At 53.9% G+C, this 19,231-nt stretch overlaps 1 protein-coding gene across 1 annotated transcript; it reads left to right on the forward strand.

The window, feature by feature from the left end:
• The first annotated feature begins 2,187 nt into the window (after positions 1–2,187).
• MYCN (MYCN proto-oncogene, bHLH transcription factor) lies at positions 2,188–7,334 on the forward strand. The gene is made up of 3 exons (XM_087823360.1): positions 2,188–2,424; positions 3,639–4,547; positions 6,670–7,334. The coding sequence occupies exons 1-3, from the start codon at positions 2,265–2,267 to the stop codon at positions 7,278–7,280; spliced, it is 1,680 nt and encodes a 559-aa protein (XP_087679486.1). The 5' UTR covers positions 2,188–2,264; the 3' UTR covers positions 7,281–7,334.
• Positions 7,335–19,231: the final 11,897 nt, after the last annotated feature.

Genomic DNA, 19,231 nt, shown 5'->3' on the forward strand with positions numbered 1-19,231 from the left:
TAGAGCATTGTCCTGATACACCGAAGTTGCAGGTTCGCTCCCTGTCGGGGCACATTACAAGAAGCAACCAATAAATGCACAAATAAGTGGAACAACAAATCAATGTTTCTCTCTCTCCCCACTTCTTCTCTCCCTCTAAAATCAACAGATAAAATAAAACACTATGATGGAAGAGCTGGCTGCCTTGGAAGGACTCATTCAGGGACCTCTGCCTTGCCCAACCCAGCTGAGTACTTTCTGGGAACAGGTACCTGCTTTGTTCCGAGGATGCCACCCTCAGCGAAACAGGCCCTCCACTGCAGGGGCCCCCCGGTCCGAGGAGGGACACACAGCCTGTGTCCTCAGGGACTCGGGCGGGAAGCCGGCGTTAAACAAACACTCCCAGGAATATATAATTACGCGTGGAGGTGAAGGATGTTTGGAGAGAATACAGCAGGAAGGCTTAGCTTAGATCAGGGGGTTAGGGAAAAGCAGACGTGAGGTGTTAACGGCTTTTGCAAAAGCGAAGCGTTTTGCATATGTGAGGGAAGTAATAATAATAATAATAAAGGTGCTCCGAGGGCAGCGTGCCCTCTTTCACGGGCCACTTCCTAGAATTCTGGGAATCTCCCCGTCTTCCCAGAATTATGTAGGCATCCAGGGCAGGGCTGAAGGGCCTTCACAAATGCTAATAGGAGAGCGTTCTACCCGCTGCCCCCCGCCCTCCCCATCACCATCTGTAACTAGTTTGAACGCCGAGGCGAATGGCTGGGATGAGTGAATTTCCAGTTTGGAAAAAGGGGATAATAAAGAAACTTTCCCAGCCGAAGCCAGAGGCCAGGTTCCCCTACCCCAAGCCCTCCGAGGGTTGTTTTCAAAGCAAAACCCCACCTCACTGCGTGTTTGGCTGTGAGAAGGGGCTGTCCAGGAGACCCGAGCTGCTCCTGGGGAGTCTGAGGGGAGAGGCGATCACCTCTGACCCCGCCCCCGCCCCCAAACACTCCGGCGGGGCCCGAGACGCGCGCAGCGAGGCCCTGACGGCGGGGGTGGGAGGGGGCCGCGGGATGCGGCCGGATGCGGGTGTTAATTTCCCGGGCGGGGTCTCTCGTGATCGGAGCATCGCAATAACAGCGGACACTCACACCGGCTCATGACCCTTATTTCTCACGACAACCCTTATGGGTGCGCGCCTGCTAACTCCATTTCGCAATTGGGGAAACTGAGGCACCAGGAGGCCAAGCAGCGGCGGCGGCTTTCCTTTCGGCCGCCGCCAATCTGGAGCCCAGGTTTGGTCTCCGAGGTGTGAACCCGGCCCGCCTCCCCAGGGCTCCGCACGCGGGTGCGCCAGGCCCCGGGGCGCCGCGCAGGGCGCACAGGGAGCCTCCCGCCGCGCCCCCCCCGAGCCCGGCCGAGCCCCCGCCTCCGGCGCGGCAGGGCCCCGGGGGCCCCGGGAGAGCCGGCCCGGTGGCCCCACTCCAGCCCCCAGGACAAGGCCCAGCAGCTCCGCTTTTCTGCTCGGTCTCCGCGAGGTGTCGCCTTCGGCCGAAGAAACCGCCGCGGCGCCACCCTCGTAGCCCGCAGTTATTTATATTTATTTTCAAACGAGGGGGGGCGCCCCTCGCCTTTCCATTTAAAACTTGCAACATCCTGCTGTCTCGTTCCTAAGTGGGCGCGTCCCCTTCCTCCAGTTTTGCACCCCGGCTGTAGCCTCCCTTGGAAATCACAAAGGGGCGGCCCCTCTGCAAGGCCTCGCAGGACCGCGGCCTCGCGCCGGACCGCACACAGACGCAGGCAAGGCGGGGGCTGGGTTAGGAGCCTGTCTCCCCCCGCCCCCCAGCCTCCAACATACTCCCCCGGAGCCGTCTGGACGTTTCTTTCTTTCTCTCTCTTTTTTTTCCTTTAATGCCAAGCAATTGCCAGGCCTGCAGGGTGGGTGCTGCATTGCACGCTCGACGCGCAGCTGGTTCGCAGAGTGCACCGGTTGCAAGCCCGGGGGTCTGAAAGGGCGGGGGAGCTCACCCCGGGTTTCCCGGCTTTGCAGCCTCCTCTCTGCAAAGAAAAGCAAGTGGCTTTTGGCGCGAAAGCCTTGGCGCCTCCCCTGATTTTTATGGAAATCAAGAGGGCGGGGTAAAGCCCCTTTCCTCTGCCTTTCTCCCTCCCCCTCGTCTGTGCCGCAGCCCCCTTCTCTCCCCGCCCTCCGGGTGTGTCAGATTTTTCAGTTAATAATATCCCCCCAGCTTCAAAGCTCAGCCAGTGACAGTCATCTGTCTGGACGCACTGGGTGGATGCGGGGGGCTCCTGGGAACTGGGTTGGAGCCGAGCTAGCGCTAGCCAGGCGCAAGCGCGCACAGACTGCAGCCACCCGAGGACCCCCACCCCCTCGCCCCAGGCCACCCGGGGACCCCGGCACTGAACCTCTTCTGGATCCCCAGCAATCCGCGGGAGGTAAGGAGCGGGGCGTTTGCAAACCTCCCGGCGCCCGGGGAGCTGAGAGCTCGGCGGGAAGGCAAGCCTTGGACCGGCTGGCGGTTCGCGCTCAGGGTGCCCCAATATGCCCGGGGGACTATTGCTGCTTCCGAAACAAAACCTCCTCGGGCTTTTCTCTGAAAACCCAGTCTTAGCCCCCAAGGCACCCCAGCTGGAAGAGACCCGCCCTAATCCTTTTAGTGCCTTTGCCTTAATGGCTTCATCAGAAATTCACCCTTCTCCAGAACATTGGTCTGTGTCTGAGCAGATGGGGAGCCGGTGTGTCCCCACCCCGGAGCTGGGGTTCTCCAAAGGGTGCCCCCAGAGGAAGCAGGGCGGGGGTGAGGCCGGGCGCGGCAGCCGTGGCGGTGGTAATCTGGGTCAGGGCAGCTCCAGCGCGGAGGAGACGCCGCGCTCCCGCGACCCTCCCCGCGGTGGCCCCTCCACCGCCCCGGGGAACGGGTGTTCGGGCTGTGCCGTCGCCCTGGAGGACGACGCCGGCGGGGGTCTGGAGGAGCGCGGGGGTGGGGTTAGAGGGGTTCAAAACAGGCTAGTGGCAGGACTCTCCCTTCCGCGGGTGAATATTGAGGGGCGTCTGCTCCAATTGGGGGTGGGGTGCATTTGGGTGCCTGTGGTTGGTATCGGTCTAGAGAAAGGATTTTTTTCATTTGCAAAGTTTCGTAAACCCTCCTCGGTCGCTCGCACTCCCAAGGTTGCAATTCCACGGCGAAGGGGGTGGGGATGGGGTGGGGGTGGGGGTGATTGGGATACTCCAGATCCCGTGCCAGGCAGCTGGGCTGGAGCCCCCGGGCTGCCTTTGAGCAGCTGGCCCGACATGGGTGCCACCGGGCTTTGCGGGCGAGCCGGGGAGCTGGGAGCCTGCAGCCCGGAACAGCCCCCTCCCCCAGGCAGCGCCTTGTGTGAATGAAATGGCAGTTTCCAAAGTTGCAGTGCCACGGCCACCACCCCCCGCATCTGCACGCCCCCTCCCACCCCCGGCCGTAGACAGCTTGTACACAAAAGGAGGGAGGGAGGGAGCGAACCGGGGCAGAACTTCCTCCACCTTCGGGAGCGTGGGGCGGAGTGGGGGGCTCGCAGGGGAGCCCGAGCGCCGGGGCTCGAGGGGGCGCCCACCGCCTGTTTCCCCTTTCGGCTCCGGTTGCCAACCCTCTCCTGGTGTGTGTCGGTTGCAGAGTCGGAGGTTGGCGCGGGCCCCCGCCCTCCGCGCCCGCGCCCCCCACGGGAAGGAAGCGCCCCCGAACTAAAGAGAGAGGAGCGGAAAGCAGCTTTTATTCGCCGGCCGGGAGGCGAGCCGATGCCGAGCTGCACCGCGTCCACCATGCCGGGCATGATCTGCAAGAACCCAGACCTCGAGTTCGACTCGCTGCAGCCCTGCTTCTACCCGGACGAAGATGACTTCTACTTCGGCGGCCCGGACTCGACCCCCCCCGGGGAGGACATCTGGAAGAAGTTTGAGCTGCTGCCCACGCCGCCGCTGTCGCCCAGCCGTGCCTTCCCGGAGCACAGCCCCGAGCCCCCGAACTGGGCCACCGAGATGCTGCTGCCCGAGGCCGACCTGTGGGGCAACCCGGCCGAGGAGGACGCGTTCGGCCTGGGGGGCCTGGGCAGCCTCACCCCCAACCCGGTCATCCTCCAGGACTGCATGTGGAGCGGCTTCTCGGCGCGGGAGAAGCTGGAGCGCGCCGTGAGCGAGAAGCTGCAGCACGGCCGGCCGCCCGCGGGGCCCGCCGCCCCGGCCCCGGGAGCGGGCGCCGCCAGCCCTGCCGGCCGAGCGCACGCCGCGGGGACCGGCCGCCCCGGGGCCGCGCTGCCCCCCGAGCTCGCCCACCCGGCCGCCGAGTGCGTGGATCCCGCCGTGGTCTTCCCCTTCCCGGTGAACAAGCGCGAGCCCGCGCCGGTGCCCGCTGCCCAGGCCGGTCCTCCGGCGGCGGGCGCTGCGGTGGCCTCGGGGGCGAGTGCCGCAGCCGCAGCCCCAGCCGGCTCCCCGATGGCCTCCCTTTCGCGCACTGGCGGCCGCCCAGCCGGCGGCGGTGACCACAAGGCTCTCAGCACCTCCGGAGAGGACACTCTGAGCGACTCAGGTAACAACCAAGCCGGGTCCGCTGTGTCCCTGGAGTACTGGTGCGGGGGGTGCGCTCCCTTTGTTACTGGGCGTGGGGTAGGCATTGGCGGGGGAGCGTTTTGGAAGTAGTGATGAGGGCTCAGGTTATTTTCAAGCTAGTCCCCAGGGTTAGGAGGAGAGGGTGAGTGAAAGTTGCTCAAGAGGATGTTATCCAAAGTGTCACCTTCATTGGAAGTTCTCCCACCCTCGCTGGGAGCCGGACTCCATCACTGACCCAAATCCGGTCCGGTGGCCCACCCCTCTGCAGCCAGTCCGAGGCATAAAATTAGGAAAAGTTGAGTAGTAAAAGCTGGGTTGGAAGTTAAGGGGGGGGGGGGGGGCTGGCTGCATTGCCTGGGCAGAAACCTGTTAGCCCCGGGTGGAGTGGGAATGTGGCCCAGGTCAGGGGTCCACAGGCGCTGTGCAAAATCCTGCTTAGGGCCCAGGAAGTTAGAGGGAGACTGCACAGATGGCTGGTAGCTATTTTATTTTTTAAACCTGGGTGCTCTCCTCCCCCTCTGTGTGGGTGGTGGGCTACTTGCTCCTGGTACACGGCCAGCAGGCGGCGATATTCCAGGCGGGCCAAGGATCTGAATGGCTGGGGGTGGTGGGGCCACCCCTGCCTCCCTCCATTCAGCAGCTGGCGGCAAGTACAACAGAGGTTGTGTACATTCTCAAGGGGCCGCCTCTTTACAGCGTGCAGTGAGACTGGGTTCTGTTTTGTCTTGTAGCCAGAATTCCAGGACTAATTTCAGATCTGAGCTGTGTTTTGTAACCCAGTGTCCTTCAAGTTGAGGGCGGGTAGGCCAGCCCTCCAGGAATGCACACACCCTAGAAGCACTCATTGATAAATTCCATTGTGTAGCCTGGATCTTGAAGGGTAGGGTTAAAAGGAAGACTGCCTGGGGCTGGGGAGGTAAAAGAACTCTACCCAAATACTGAAACAGCCCTGTCCTCATAGCTGGGAGCTTATGCTCCCTGGAATCTTGAATCCCAGTGTTTTCAGAGTGCAGGCGGATTAAAAGCCTAAATTTCCTTTGGAGCTGAGGACGGATACCTCTGAGGCTCCTGGAAGGAAACTTGGTGATAAGTCTCCAGCTTGAAGCGGGTCTGTGCCTTGACAGCTCTTGGTGAGGAAGCACTTCCTTCCAACAGCTGTCTTCTTGGCAGAAAACCAAAACATTGGCTTTAAAGGGACCCACAGGCTGGAGCAGCCTCACATTTCGGCTTTAGAACAAATCCTACAATTGTTCAGCTTTCCGGTCCCCTTCAGATCAAGCAGAAGACGTGTTTTGATTTTTTTTCATGCTTGCATTTTAAACAGTAATTTTCTATCCCAGCACGTAGTAAAGAGAGGGAGATGCACACATGATGTTACACGTTTTTGTTGCTGCTGTTATTATTGGCGACTCTGAGAAGAGCTGCTCCCATATTTGGGTTCAGAGCTCCTGTGGATTAGGACTGCTAGTTAAGATTTGGTCTTTGCTAGATGAAAAACTGCTTAAAAATTGTTCTTTAAGTTTGCTTAAGGACCTAGAGTCAAACTTAACCACGTGTAGAATTGCTAAATGAGGCCCCTAAAACAGGAGCCTCAATTCTTAAGTGTAGAGATGGAAATATAAATAAGCCTATGGGGTGGACTCGGTGATGGTGTTAAAAGCGACCACTTACTGAGCGTCTGTCTGCCAGGCAGGCCCAGCTCTCTCCAGATTACCTGTCCATCTCAAGACCCTTGTGGTGTTAGTCCCATTTAATAGCTAAGGAAACTGAGGCTTAGAAAGGGTTCAGTGGCTTGCCCAGGGTCACACAACGAGTGTGTGATGGAGCCAGGATTCTGCCGGACCCCCGAAGTCCAGGTTCTTCCTACATCAGCCACCTGCTGAAGTCTGGAGGCTGAAAGCGCTGGGCGTATGGGGAAGGCAAAAAAAGTACTTAGAGATGCGTTTCACTTTTAAAAGGGATCTAAAATAGAGCTTTCCCTTCCCACCTGTGTGGATGGGACCCTGAGAACAGCAAGCGGCCAGGGCCCCAAGGAGGCCGTAGAGAGATCCTTTAAGCGGGTCTCGCCCTGAGAGTAACCCCCAGCTGTCTTGTTCTTGAAGATGATGAAGACGAGGAGGAAGAGGAGGAGGAGGAGGAGATCGACGTGGTGACCGTGGAGAAGCGGCGGTCCTCCGGCAGCAGCAAGGCCGTCACCACCTTCACCATCACCGTGCGCCCCAAGGGCGCGGCCGCGGGCCCCGCGCGCGCCCCGGCGCCGGCGGGCGACCTGATCCTCAAGCGCTGCGTGCCCATCCACCAGCAGCACAACTACGCCGCGCCCTCGCCCTACGTGGAGAGCGAGGACGCGCCGCCCCAGAAGAAGGTCAAGAGCGACGCGTCCCCGCGCCCCCTCAAGGGCGCCATCCCCCCGAAGGCCAAGAGCCTGAGCCCGCGCAACTCCGACTCGGAGGACAGCGAGCGCCGCCGCAACCACAATATCTTGGAGCGCCAGCGCCGCAACGACCTGCGCTCCAGCTTCCTCACGCTCAGGGACCACGTGCCGGAGCTGGTCAAGAACGAGAAGGCGGCCAAGGTGGTCATTTTGAAAAAGGCCACCGAGTACGTCCACTCGCTGCAGGCCGAGGAGCACCAGCTCTTGCTGGAGAAGGAGAAGCTGCAGGCGAGGCAGCAGCAGTTGCTCAAGAAAATTGAACACGCTCGGACTTGCTAAACGTTTCTCAGAACGGGACAGTCACTGCCACTTTGCACATTTTGATTTTTTTTTTTTTTTTTTTGGATTTTTTTTTTTTTTTTTTTTTTTGGCGTTGTGTTGACATTAAGAATGTTGGTTTACTTTCCAATCGGATCCCCCGACGAGTTTGGATCTGGGTGGGGAGCAGGACACGCGGGGTTCTGCCAGGACCTCGGGAGAGGGCCTGCGTCATGGGATGCTGTGGGGCCCTTGAAGTTTCCTCCGAGTCACCTGCAAGACAGCGGTCGAAGTTCGTGACAGTTGGGAGCCTCTGGGGCTGTGGAAGTCACCTTGTTCCGAGTTTCCAAACAACAGAAAGTCATTCCTTTTAAAATGGTGCTTAAGTTCCAGCAGATGCCACGGAAAGGGGTTTGCCATTTAATACCCCCGAGAACACTTCTGTAAATACCACTGACACACCCGCCTTTTGTATGCGTCCTGGGTAATGAGAGGTGGCTTTTGTGGCCAGTATTAGACTGGAAGTTCATACCTAAGTACTGTAATACCTCAATGTTTGAGGAGCATGTTTTGTATACAAATATATTGTTAATCTCTGTTATGTACTGTACTAATTCTTACACTGCCTGTATACTTTAGTATGATGCTGATACATAACTAAATTTGATACTTATATTTTCGTATGAAAATGAGTTGTGAAAGTTTTGAGTAGATATTACTTTATCACTTTTTGAACTAAGAAACTTTTGTAAAGAAATTTACTATATATATATGCCTTTTTCCTAGCCTGTTTCTTCCTGTTAATGTATTTGTTCATGTTTGGTGCATAGAACTGGGTAAATGCAGAGTTCTGTGTTTAATTTCTTTCAAAATGTATATATTTAGTGCTGCATCTTATAGCACTTTGAAATACCTCATGTTTATGAAAATAAATAGCAATTAAATGATGCAACTTTTTTTTCCCCTTGATGGCACGAATTAGACTCTGTCCCTTAAGCAGTGACCTTAGCAGTATGTAACTTACAGAGGGAATTTGGTCTACACAGGCAGCCCTTTTAGATCTACAATCCTGATGGGGGGGAGGGGCTGTTGTCCCCATGGGTTGGAGGGAACTGAGTTTAGGGAGGTTAAGACATTTCCAGATTCCACAGAATAGAGATGTTACTAGTGACTGCTTTGTAGTAGCAATAGCACTCAGTAGTTTACAAAGCACTTTTCGTATGTTGGACATTTAACAGAATTAAACTAGGATGTCAGACATCAGCCCTAAAGAGTAAGAAGTAAAGTCAGCACAGGGTGTAGTGTATTTGGTGTTGGTCAGACTTGTCCCATTGGCAGGTGGCTTTATGTTTTGGTGTGGCATGTAGTTTGTCTCCGAGAAGGATGCGTTCTTCCAAGTTCACTAGGATTGGAAGGTTCTACGCTGGCTGGGCGTTGTAGCAGAATCCACATGGCGTTGCTCTCTCCCCTCAAGGAGCTCTCAATCTGATTCATAGAACTAACTAGTGAAGTGACATGTTCCTTCAGGAGAGTCTCCAGGGTGTGCTGTAGTTCTGTCCATTTCCAGCTCTTGTCACACAGGCTGGTAGTTGGGCTGCCCTTTGGCAGCAGGATTAACCTCTGCAGGCTCTGGAGGACAACCATGGCCAAAGGGTCAGGGTGGGCACATCAGCTAGGAATGAATTTCAGTTTCCCTGATGGGAGGTGACACTGGCTTGTGAGGTGTTCTGCTCAGACGTGAAAGCCTATAAAAACCTGTTTCTCTTTCAGGTGAAAGGTACTGGATGGTTTTCCTAAAATTTCATCCATCTCAGATTTTTAGCTTTGAACTGAAAAGGCTGTTTGCTTAACTGAGAAGAAAACAGGACCAGGGGTGAAAATGCTCTGCTTGCCTGGTCACAGCTTGTGGGGGCAGAGATGGGAGAACCTAGGCCATGTGGCTCCCTGTCTGCTTGGTCATTTTACAGAGGCCAGTGGGAAACAGAACCTCTTCACTCCGTTTACAGCTGCACATCTCAGCTCTGAGGTTGGTAGTGCCATGGACATTCCTGATGGCCAGACCACCGCCATGCTAGAAAAATTACAAACCTGCTTTGAAAGTCCAATTGTGAATTGTCATTCAAAAGACTTCCCAACCATTTGCATTTTACAAGCTCCAAATCACCTTGCCTCTGTGCCTTGTTTGTGTCATCCTGAACCAAAGGAAAGTTCAGTGACCTCAAAGTAACTTGAGCACCTGAAATCCTTGGAGTCTTAGCTTCTCTATTTGTGGTCCCCATAGGGGGCCTACTAGGTGTGTCAGATGAGCTGGAAGTCTAGCCATGGAGGAGGAAAGTAATGAGGCCCTAAACTAATTCCCACCATGCTCCATTTTTGCTCTGGCTGCTGGGAAGCTCAGAGCCAAATTCCATACTCTTGTTCTGCATATCTGGTGCTCATTCTCTTCTAAATGTCTATCATCTCTTTGATTTTCAGTTTAAACACCTTTTAAAATGTTCTTTAGTATGTTACATTAAAGAGGATTTTTGCATTGGTTGGATTATGAATATGTATTTAAATGTTAAAACTAAATACCACTTCCTTGCCTTTCCTGGCCCAGCTGAGGGAAAGTGTCACCCAGTTTAGCTCTGCAGTTATCTATGAAGTACTTGCTGTGGTCATCGGAGAGTTGAACCACTCATTCCAATCACCTGAGAAAACATCTGCATCCCAAGAGCAGCTCTGAAACTCCACTACATCAGTGCAATCAATAAATCTAAGGGCTTGGATGGAGCAGCAGAGGTCATCTCCCTGAATCACTTCATTTTACTTCTAGTAGTTCCCCACCACTTAGGGGATACAGTCCAAATCTGCCACCCTGGCACAGAAGCTGTCCCCGCCCTGGCTCACCAGCTCTTTCGCCTACTCCCTCCCCACAGGTGCGCCTCATTCCAGTCACACCAGACACCCTCCAGCTTTCTCTCCTTTGGCTTGTTTCAGCACCCACCCACCCCCACATTATCCAGCTTCTGTTTACTGAACTCCTTTGTAACCTGAGTGGCAAGCCCAATGTCATCTTGCCCAGGAAGTCTTCCTCGCACCCCCAACTCTTGATCTTGCATCCCCAAAGGCAGATACGGTGACCCATTCGCCTCTGACCTTCAGCCCCAGCCTGGTGACTGACAGATGGCAGGGCCTTGGTAGGTGCCAGCAGAATGGCTGGTGGCTGAGTAGCAGGGGAGGGAGCCAGGCGAGGAACAGGTGGGACAGATTTCCATTATGAGCGTGTCTCCTGCCAACCCCAGTTCCAGGCTCTCAGGCTAATACAAATGGGGAAACAACCATTAGGCATCCGTGAACTTTCGGCCCTGACTGCTGGAAGTGAAGATAAAATGCACAGGGAGGCCCAGGCAGGCCTGTCTTCAGGAGGCTCCCAGTCTGGAAGGGAGACGGGAGGGACTGGTGGGGGTGGGGAGACTGTTGAGCAAAGCATATGAGGGGTACCATGGCTGCTTCAGGCTCTGTGCCTTCGGGCTCCAGCTTGGAACTCTCGGAGGAAGCTGTTTGCTGACCTACCACAAGCCTGAGGAGCCTTGGACACTTGTCTGAGGCCACAGATCGTCTGCACTGTGGTGACAGTGGTTGCAATGTTTCCCACTTCTGTGCAGAACTGTAGGGATCACTCAGTGTTTTTACCCTGAGTGTCACAATCTTTCAGGGGTGCTGACCAGTTCATTATATTTCTATTTGGGGAGTTGGGTCTTCTGGGTTTGACTTTCATTAATCTCTAAGGCGGCTATCTTTTGAAAATCTTAATTTGGGTTGTCTTTAAAATCAAAGGTTATTAGATTGGGAGAAGCTTGGAAGCCATCTAGCTCAATCTCCCATGGGACCACCAGATAGGAAAGGAAGAGCATCCTGTGTGCCCGCAAGTGGTCTTTTCCCTTTCTTCCTTGGCCTCCCTCCCTCCCTCTTTCACTCTCTCTTTCTCACAATGAATATTTATTTAGCACTAACCATGTGTGAAGCACTGTTCCAGACACTTGAAAGAGATCAGTGAACAAAAGAGACAAAACTCCCCCAAACCCCTGCTTTCAAGGACTTTATAGTCTAGGAGAGAGTGAAAACAATAACATAAATATAATAGCAAATAACGTAAGTAGCCTTCAGGAAGATGGTGGCTGCTGTGCAGGGCTAGTGGCACAGGATGGAGGGGTTCTGGAAGCCACAGCAGCAGGGAGGTGGGGTGCAGTTTGGGGTGGGATGATCAGGAAGGTGCAGTGGACGGGGAGCTGGGGGGCAGGCAGGTGAGAGCACCCAGCCCCGGAGCTGTTGTGGCCGCTCAGATACCAGGAGTCAGGTCTCAGGCTTCCCTGGTGGGGGTTCTTCCTCTCCATCTCCCTCTGGTCATTGGCAAAGCACCCCCCTCCCCCCAACCTTCTTTTTCACTTTTTCCAGGAGAAGCACCAAAGTGGAGGAGCAAAGAGCATAGATCTGAAGCAAGACTCTGACTCCCACTCCCACTCCCATGAGCTCTGGGTTGTGCCCCTTCCCCAGTGGCACAGTGATGGCACCCCCCGCTTCCAGGGGGTCTTGGGGGGATTACGGAAACCAACTCGTACACAGCACGTGGGCCAGCGCCTCGCACATGGTGGGTGCAGTTGAAGTCTGTTAAATAATCTGATTTCTCATTGACATGATCCTTCCTCTCTGTTTCCCTATGTTACCAGGGCAAAGCATCTTTAGAAAACATTTACTGGTAGAACAAATTCACAAGCCTGAGCTTAGCAGGAACGTTGTAGACTTTTGTTCCTCCAAAGGGGCCTTACAAAACCTGAAAACGGGTGCCTTGGAAACAAATGAATGTGAGCTTTGAAGCCTGTTTAAGACGGAGCCCAGGAATTTGAGTGCCACAGAACATCTACACCGTCCGCAATGGTTTATTAGTTTTCCTTGCTTGTAAAGGAAATCTCTTCATAGGCCACTGACCAGGGCTACCTGATCTCTTTTGATATTGACAGATCATGCTACAAGACATTCATCCTGAAACCTTTGACCAGGAGAAGTAACAGAGCCTTTTTATGGTCGAAGCAGACAGACCTGTTGGTACAATGCACATTTGGAGAACACACACAGCACATACCCCAGCGATAGAAACGCATGGTTGGCTGCGGGATGTGCTCTGAAGAGGCAATGCAAAACGGACTTTCTTCTGCATTCTGGCAGGCCTGAGATTTGCAGCAGGCTTCCGGAGGTGGTGGGGTGGAGGAACTAGTCCATCCCTTCACAGATCCACAGCCTGTCTTGGGTTGAATTTTGTGTCTTATGCCATCCTCCCCCATTTTTCTGAGGGAAGGCATAAAAGCAATCCCCCCTGCCAAAATCACGGTTCACGTAGACTGGGAGGCAGGCCTGGGTAATAGAAATACTTCGTTTACAGACAGAAGCCCTTGGGCTTGGACCTAAGCTCAGTTATTCGCTGTTTTCAACCTTGGCAGAGGAAGGTAACCATCCGTTGCTCAGTTGTCATGTCTGTAAGTGGAATGGGTTGGAGCTGGTCATCGCTAAGGCTCCCTTTCAAGTTCTGAGGATGGAGAGTCATCGATGCTTAGGGATGGCTGGGATCGCTGCAAGTGTCTGCAGCGTTTGTGGGCACTCTCCGGTCGGAGCCCCAGACGCACATCTGGGCTCTGCCATTCACCAGCTCTGTGGCTGAGGGCAAGTCACTTCCCTTGGAATCTCAGGTCTTCACCCCTGAAACAACAATAGCAATCACTCCCTCCCCCCACCGGGGTCCTTAAAAGGATCAAATGACAGAAAGTATATGAGGATGTATAGCTCTTGGGAAACTGCGAAGTCTAGAAGCTCTTGTCCCATGTGTCCCTGCCACGTCTCTCTCCGCTTTCTGGATCTATCTCTAAGTGGTAGAAATGCCTTTAAAGACACTAGGCCCGCCTCTGATGGCTCCACTCTACCTAGAACAGCGCTTTGCTCATAACAGCTGCTCTGTAACGTTTGTTAAATAATTATCACTAGTGAAAAGACTCGACTAGACTAGTGGTTTGAAGCCAGCTGGAGGCTCTGGATCTGTGCAGATGAACAGGGTACACAGGCTCGTCTCACCTGGACCTGGAGAAAATGATGATTTACCTGGTTTTTAATTGGGTTACTCAAATGAAAACGGAGTGTGATAACAGACACCTAACACCTCGAGTTCTTGCTTGGGTTGGTTTAGCCACTTTTCTTTGGCACAAAGCCACGAAGAACAGGCCATTTGTACCGAGACTAGAGACAGGAAGCTACTCAAGATCTAGCGAGGTGCATTTTCTTCGTAGCTGAAGAGGGCGGGGCTGAGACCCGAGTTTACTATTGTAAATGGTTTGGTTGCATTTGGATTTGAAAATAAGCCTTTCCCATCCCGAGCTGGTCTTTCTTCTGGATTTGCTGAACTAATGTTGTATTGTGTCTTGAGGGAAAATCATCTTTCTGCCAGCAGCCCTCTCCCGCAAGCATCTCATTAAAATAATGCAGCTGGGGGTTTTCTTGGATGTCTCGAACTGTAAACTTCCAGGCTGGCCGTGGATGCATTTCGTTTGACGCTTCTGGGAGTGTTAGCTCACTTGGCAATTCCTCTGGGTAATAAGTGTGCACATGTCAATGTGTCGCTGCAGGTGGAGCCCCCACCCTCTTCGGCTGGCTGTGTGCGGAGGCCGCCCTGTCGCGTGGCCCTGGGTGCTGCTGGCCGAGCAGCCCCGGGAGAGCCTCCTCCTGTCCACGGTGACCGACCACCACGTGAACATGTTGGAGCAAAGAAACAGCTTTGAGCTCACATGCAAATTAAGCTCTGGCCTCACTGGCGGCCTGGATGCTGAGGGCTGGGTAATTGGAGTGGAAACCGCCATAAAATGCTTATTACAATGTTTGCTGCCATTCCAGCGCTCTCTCCGCAGTGTTTTCATTTGAGGCAGTGTTTTCATTTGAGGCGGGGGCGCCCTTTTTGCAGGGATGTGGTTTCTCGCTCCCTCTTTACCTCTTTAGGTGTCTGACTCGGTTCAGTTTGTCTGTGACTGTCCCAGCTTTGAACCTGGAAGTCCTGCGGTCCGGGTAAACACTTGGTCTCTGGCAAATCTGGGCGAGGGTGCCTCTCACCTAGATGAGGCCCCCTACCCAGGAGGCTGGAAGTCTCCAGTGCTCACCTCCTAGGGCTCAGCCAGCCCTGCGGAGTGGGAGCATCTGCCAAGCAAGGAGGGTCTGGAAAGAACACTGTCTTCGCGTCCCTGCACATGATTTCGAGCTCTGGAAACACTGCTAAGTGACCGAGAGCAAGTCACCTTGAGGCTACGCCTTGAGGAGAGATCTCTGTTTTCCTTTGGGGATGCTATTGGCCACAGGGGACAATGAGTGTGAAGGTGATGGGTCCCACACAGATGCCAGGCATCTCCTCTTGGTCTCTGGGGTTCCTTCTAAATTATGATAATGGTGATAATAGCGTTTCAGAAGCAGGGCTGTGGTGCTAGCCTCTGCCTTCTAGTCTGGACTTTCCTACTCTCCTTCACTCTTCAGGTCTTTGCAATGAGACCAGAAGGAGCCGGAAGGAGCAGCTTTCAAATGATCGAACAACCCCAGGCTGTGCGGGAATGGCCATCCTGAGGCTCTCCGAGCCTAGGCTTGCTTCTGGGAGACGCAGAATAAAATCCTCCCAGATAGTCTGTGGGTCGCCAGGCTGTTTTATCAGAGAAGCTGCAGGTTCAGGCACCTGAAAATGGACTTGGACCTCCGTCCTCTGGGTGGAGGACCCTGCGATGATTCTGCCATTAACGTGTCCAGAGAGGTTAACTACTCCCTGTGGTGTTTTCCTCTTATTGGCAGCTGTGAAACCATTCTGGCTCTTGGGGGGAGAGGGGTGATGTTCCTCAGGATCTGAAGGTGTGTCCTGTCCTTCCCAAAAGAACAGGAACCTTTTTTTTTTTTTTTTTTTTTTTTTTTTTTAGGAACAGGAACCTTTTAAAAAAAGTGTTTACACATCTTTAGATTTGGGGGAAACCCACAATTAACTCCCATGAGCAACAGCTTATATATTCTGAAAATCCTTGTTTGAGGGGCACAAGTGCTTAGCTGAAGACCCTCCCCAGTCCCGGGCCCCCTGAAGGGGACAGGGTCTGTCATGTTAATGGCATGTGCATATTATTAAGAAAAGGGACAAAGGGCCTGGGAGTGAGAGCTGTTGTGGGGACTCTTCAATATGCAGATGGCACCCTTATTATTCAAGGGGTGGGGGAGGGCCCTGGGAGAGTCAACCCAGAGGCTGTCCGGATGGAGAATGGCTGGGGTGTGGGGTTCCCTCTGCACCTATGCGGAGCTCCCAGCACACTCTGCTCCCCACCACCCCTTTGCATGATCACCGAACGTGCTCTGGAGTGGAAATGCAGGCTCCCAACATCTCCTGAGCCGCCTACCCCCCACCCTCCTTTCCTGGGGCTTCACAGGGTGATGCAGAACAGGATGCTATTCCGCTCAACCCGTCCAGAGATGGGAGTGTGTGCACATGAATGAGATGGGGACAGAGCGAGACCGCAGATGACTGACCATCACCTAGGAAGGGAGGTAAGAGTGAACCCAAGCAATGGCCAGAGGTGGGGGTGCAGGAAGTGGGACAAGAGCACAGGGAGCCTTCCCCCTGTGGTTGAGGGCAGCATGGAGGGCTGGGCATGTTTCGGGCTCAAGTGCACCAGGAAGCAGCAGGTGGGAGGGATGGGTTGGGCCTAAGGACTGCCTCCAGGCCATGGGCAATGGGCCAAGGCCTATGTGACTTTGAGAGCAAACTATATAGATGCATTTAATCCTTGCAAAGTTGCGCTGATGGTGCTTCCCAATCTCAGTAACTAGTAGCATCATCCCTGCTCCCCAAGAGACCTGGACGTGAGGAGAGCCCTGGGCCTTGGCAGGGGTTGAGGGGTGTCGAGGAGGGGGCTGGGTCTTGGTTCAGCCAGGCCCAGCCAGGCCGCCGCTTAGAGTTTCTTCCACCTCCAGCCTGGCTGATCCCGAGCTTTCCCTCTTCCCTCCTTATATGTCCAGTCTTACAGGTCCGAAGCCCACCTGTCTTCCAGGGACCAGATTAAGGGCGCCTTCTTCACAAAACCTTCAGTTCTGCTCCTCTGGGAGTCTGGGCAGGAGGCTGTCCATTGTACCCCAGGAGCCTGGTGTGCTAGAGGCAGCCCTAGAGGAGCCTTGGGATCACCTCTTCCCAGGGACCCGGGGTGGCACGGGGAGGCCACTCTCGGAAACGATGGACAAGTCCTCCCAGCCTGTGGAGCTGGGGCAGCCTGGGCCGAGGCGGTGTCTCTCTCCCTCTCTACAGGGGCTGGGCCCTAATCGCTTTCTTTAGAGGCCTTTGTGCAGCCTGTTCTTTCAGTCCGGGCCTGACACAATGCAGGGGTGAGCGGAGGTCAGATTTTCAACCTTCAGCTCTGGATTTCCTGTCTTTTGTGGGGTAGGGAACAGATTATGCCACCCGGCTTCCTGTCATCTCAGCGCCGGGGGTTCCTGCTCCCTGGCGCCGGTCCTCCCTGGGACACTGGGAAATGTTCCTGGGAGGCGAAGACGGAGGACCTGCCCTGGCTCCCAGTCACTCTGCCTGCGGTTGGATAGTGAAGATTTCTCTAGGCCTTTGGTTGCTGAAAATGCCTTCTTGCGGGATCTGAATTCTGCTAGCATCCTCAAGGCCGCTTGCAGTACTGTGGGTTAAGATAAAATCCCATTCCCATTAGCCAGCTCCAAGTGGAGGAGAGATGGGCCCCCAGGAGCAGAAAGGAGCTAAGAAATGAAGTTTCTGAGACAACACTGTGTTGCAGGGGAAGAGCCTGGGGTTGGAGAGGAGGCGGGTGGGGGCGGGGAGCGTAACAGTTTCCTAGGGCTACCACAACAAAGTGCCCCAAACAGAGAGGCTTAAAACAACAGAAGTTTATTTCTCACACTTCCGGAGGCTGGAAGTCTGAAATCAAGGTGTAAGATTTCGTGTGCAGTGATGAGTCTTAACTGTTCTTTGCATTGGCAACGCTCCTTAATGAGTCCGTGGTCGATAGTCTTGTGTAGTGGCGTGTCGTGAGGTTTAGCCTATATTTGCGGAGTCAGTATTTCACATAATTTTCCCTTAGCTGGATCGCAAACATGCCCGTGACCACTGCAGAGCCACTGCCACCGGTCAAGACAGGAGAGAAACCGTGTTCTTTATTAATTGCCACTAAAACAGCTAACTTTTGCACGTTTACAAAACCAGGTGAGCCCATTGCTGAGGCCTTGGGAGGAGTCAGTAGATTGAGGGCCCTGAACCTTCAATTTCATTAACTTTCCAGAAAATCCACTTCTACTGAAGGGCCAGAGTAGCCAATGACCAGTCAATGAGTTTCTTTGCAACCTTGTTCCACTTCGTAGGACAAGGACCGGACAGGAAGGTATCATCATTCCATTCTCACTAACCTCGAGAGTCTTCCCCTCTCTCCTCCCCTTGGTTCAAATTCTCCCTCTTCGTTTACGCTGAAGCTGGGATAAAGCCCTCGGCCTCTCCGCCTGCCCGATTCCCAGGTCTCATCAGCCCTGCCACCCTCAGTCTTTTGGGGTCCAAATGTTCCCCCTTCTTCTTTCTCATATTCATCTGACCAAGTGTAATCTAACTTCAGGTTTCATGCCAACACTTCTTCCTATATTCCAAATTATTGGTGCCCTTTTAATAACTCATCTGTGTTTCTCTAACTAAACCTGCCTTTCCCTCTCCTCTCCAAGCTCCTGGAGGGAGCAGGGACCCTCTGTTAGCCGTCCTGGGTCCCATGAACATCCCCCTCCAGAGGCATCACGCACGTGTCGATCGTCTACTGTGAGTGGTTTGAACACCATCACAGCATCACAACTCAACCGAAAGGGTTTTTTTCCTTCAAGTAACTCAGTAATCAATTAGGATCCACCAGACAAATATTTACAGGACAATTACTTTCAAAAGCATCAGGGTGGATTATAGTATTACCTGTGCCTAAGTAAACACAGTGGAGGGATTGGAGGCTTTGGAAAGTTCCCTTCAACTTAAAATGAGATTAGAAATAATGACAGGGCGCTGGAAGGGCTATTGGGAGTGAGGAAAGAAACACAATAAAACCCAAGCCCGGTGTGAGCGCACACCCCAGCCATCCTTGGTGACCCTTCCCGGCAGTCTTAGAAACGGATACAGCAGGAACGACACAGACACTTCTGAGCTTCCAGATTCCTCCACGGCTGTTTCTCTGCTAAGGGGACAGGAGAGGAAACACTATCGCTGTGCTGTGGGCCCCACTCCAGAGAGGCTGCTGGGGCTCAGGACTTCCCCATACAGGGCCCTCCTGTTGCAAAGTGGGCCAGAGCCTGGCTCTGAACAGCAACCCTCTGCTTGGCTGCTACACAAGGCTGAAGGTCAGGATAAATGGGTCTTAATCCAAACTCTGGGGTGAATTCACTTTGGAGGCCGAGCAAGTCATCAAGCCCTTCGGTGTCTCTCTCCTCAGCAGCCACAATCTCTCACTGTGCCTGTTCTATGCCAACCACTGTGCCAGGCGCTGGGGCTGCAGACAGGAGTCCAGCAGAGGCCCCACCGTGAAGCACTGGGAGTCTAGACCTGGGTGGTGGCAAACGGGAGGGGGAAGAACTCCCTGGAGGAAGCGGCCCTTATCTTCCAGATAAGAAGGAGATATTCAGGGGAAAAACAATATTGAAGGAAGACATTCCAGAAGGCAAGAAAAGAACAAACAAAGGCTTGGAGATCTTAGGCAACTCAGTTTGCCTGGAAATGGCAAGTTATAGGAAGGCAGAGAATGATGGGAAATGGGATCCACTTGGGATTAAAGTTTAAAGAGAAGAAGAAATATTAACAGTTCCGTGGCTATCAAGGCATTCTATGGGACAAAAATGATTGAGTGGGTACGAAATGCTTTAAAATTTAGAATATACCATGCAAATGCAATCCATGATTG

Source organism: Miniopterus natalensis, chromosome 13 (genome assembly GCF_054644295.1).
Source record: "Miniopterus natalensis isolate mMinNat1 chromosome 13, mMinNat1.hap1, whole genome shotgun sequence".
NCBI lineage: Eukaryota > Metazoa > Chordata > Mammalia > Chiroptera > Miniopteridae > Miniopterus > Miniopterus natalensis.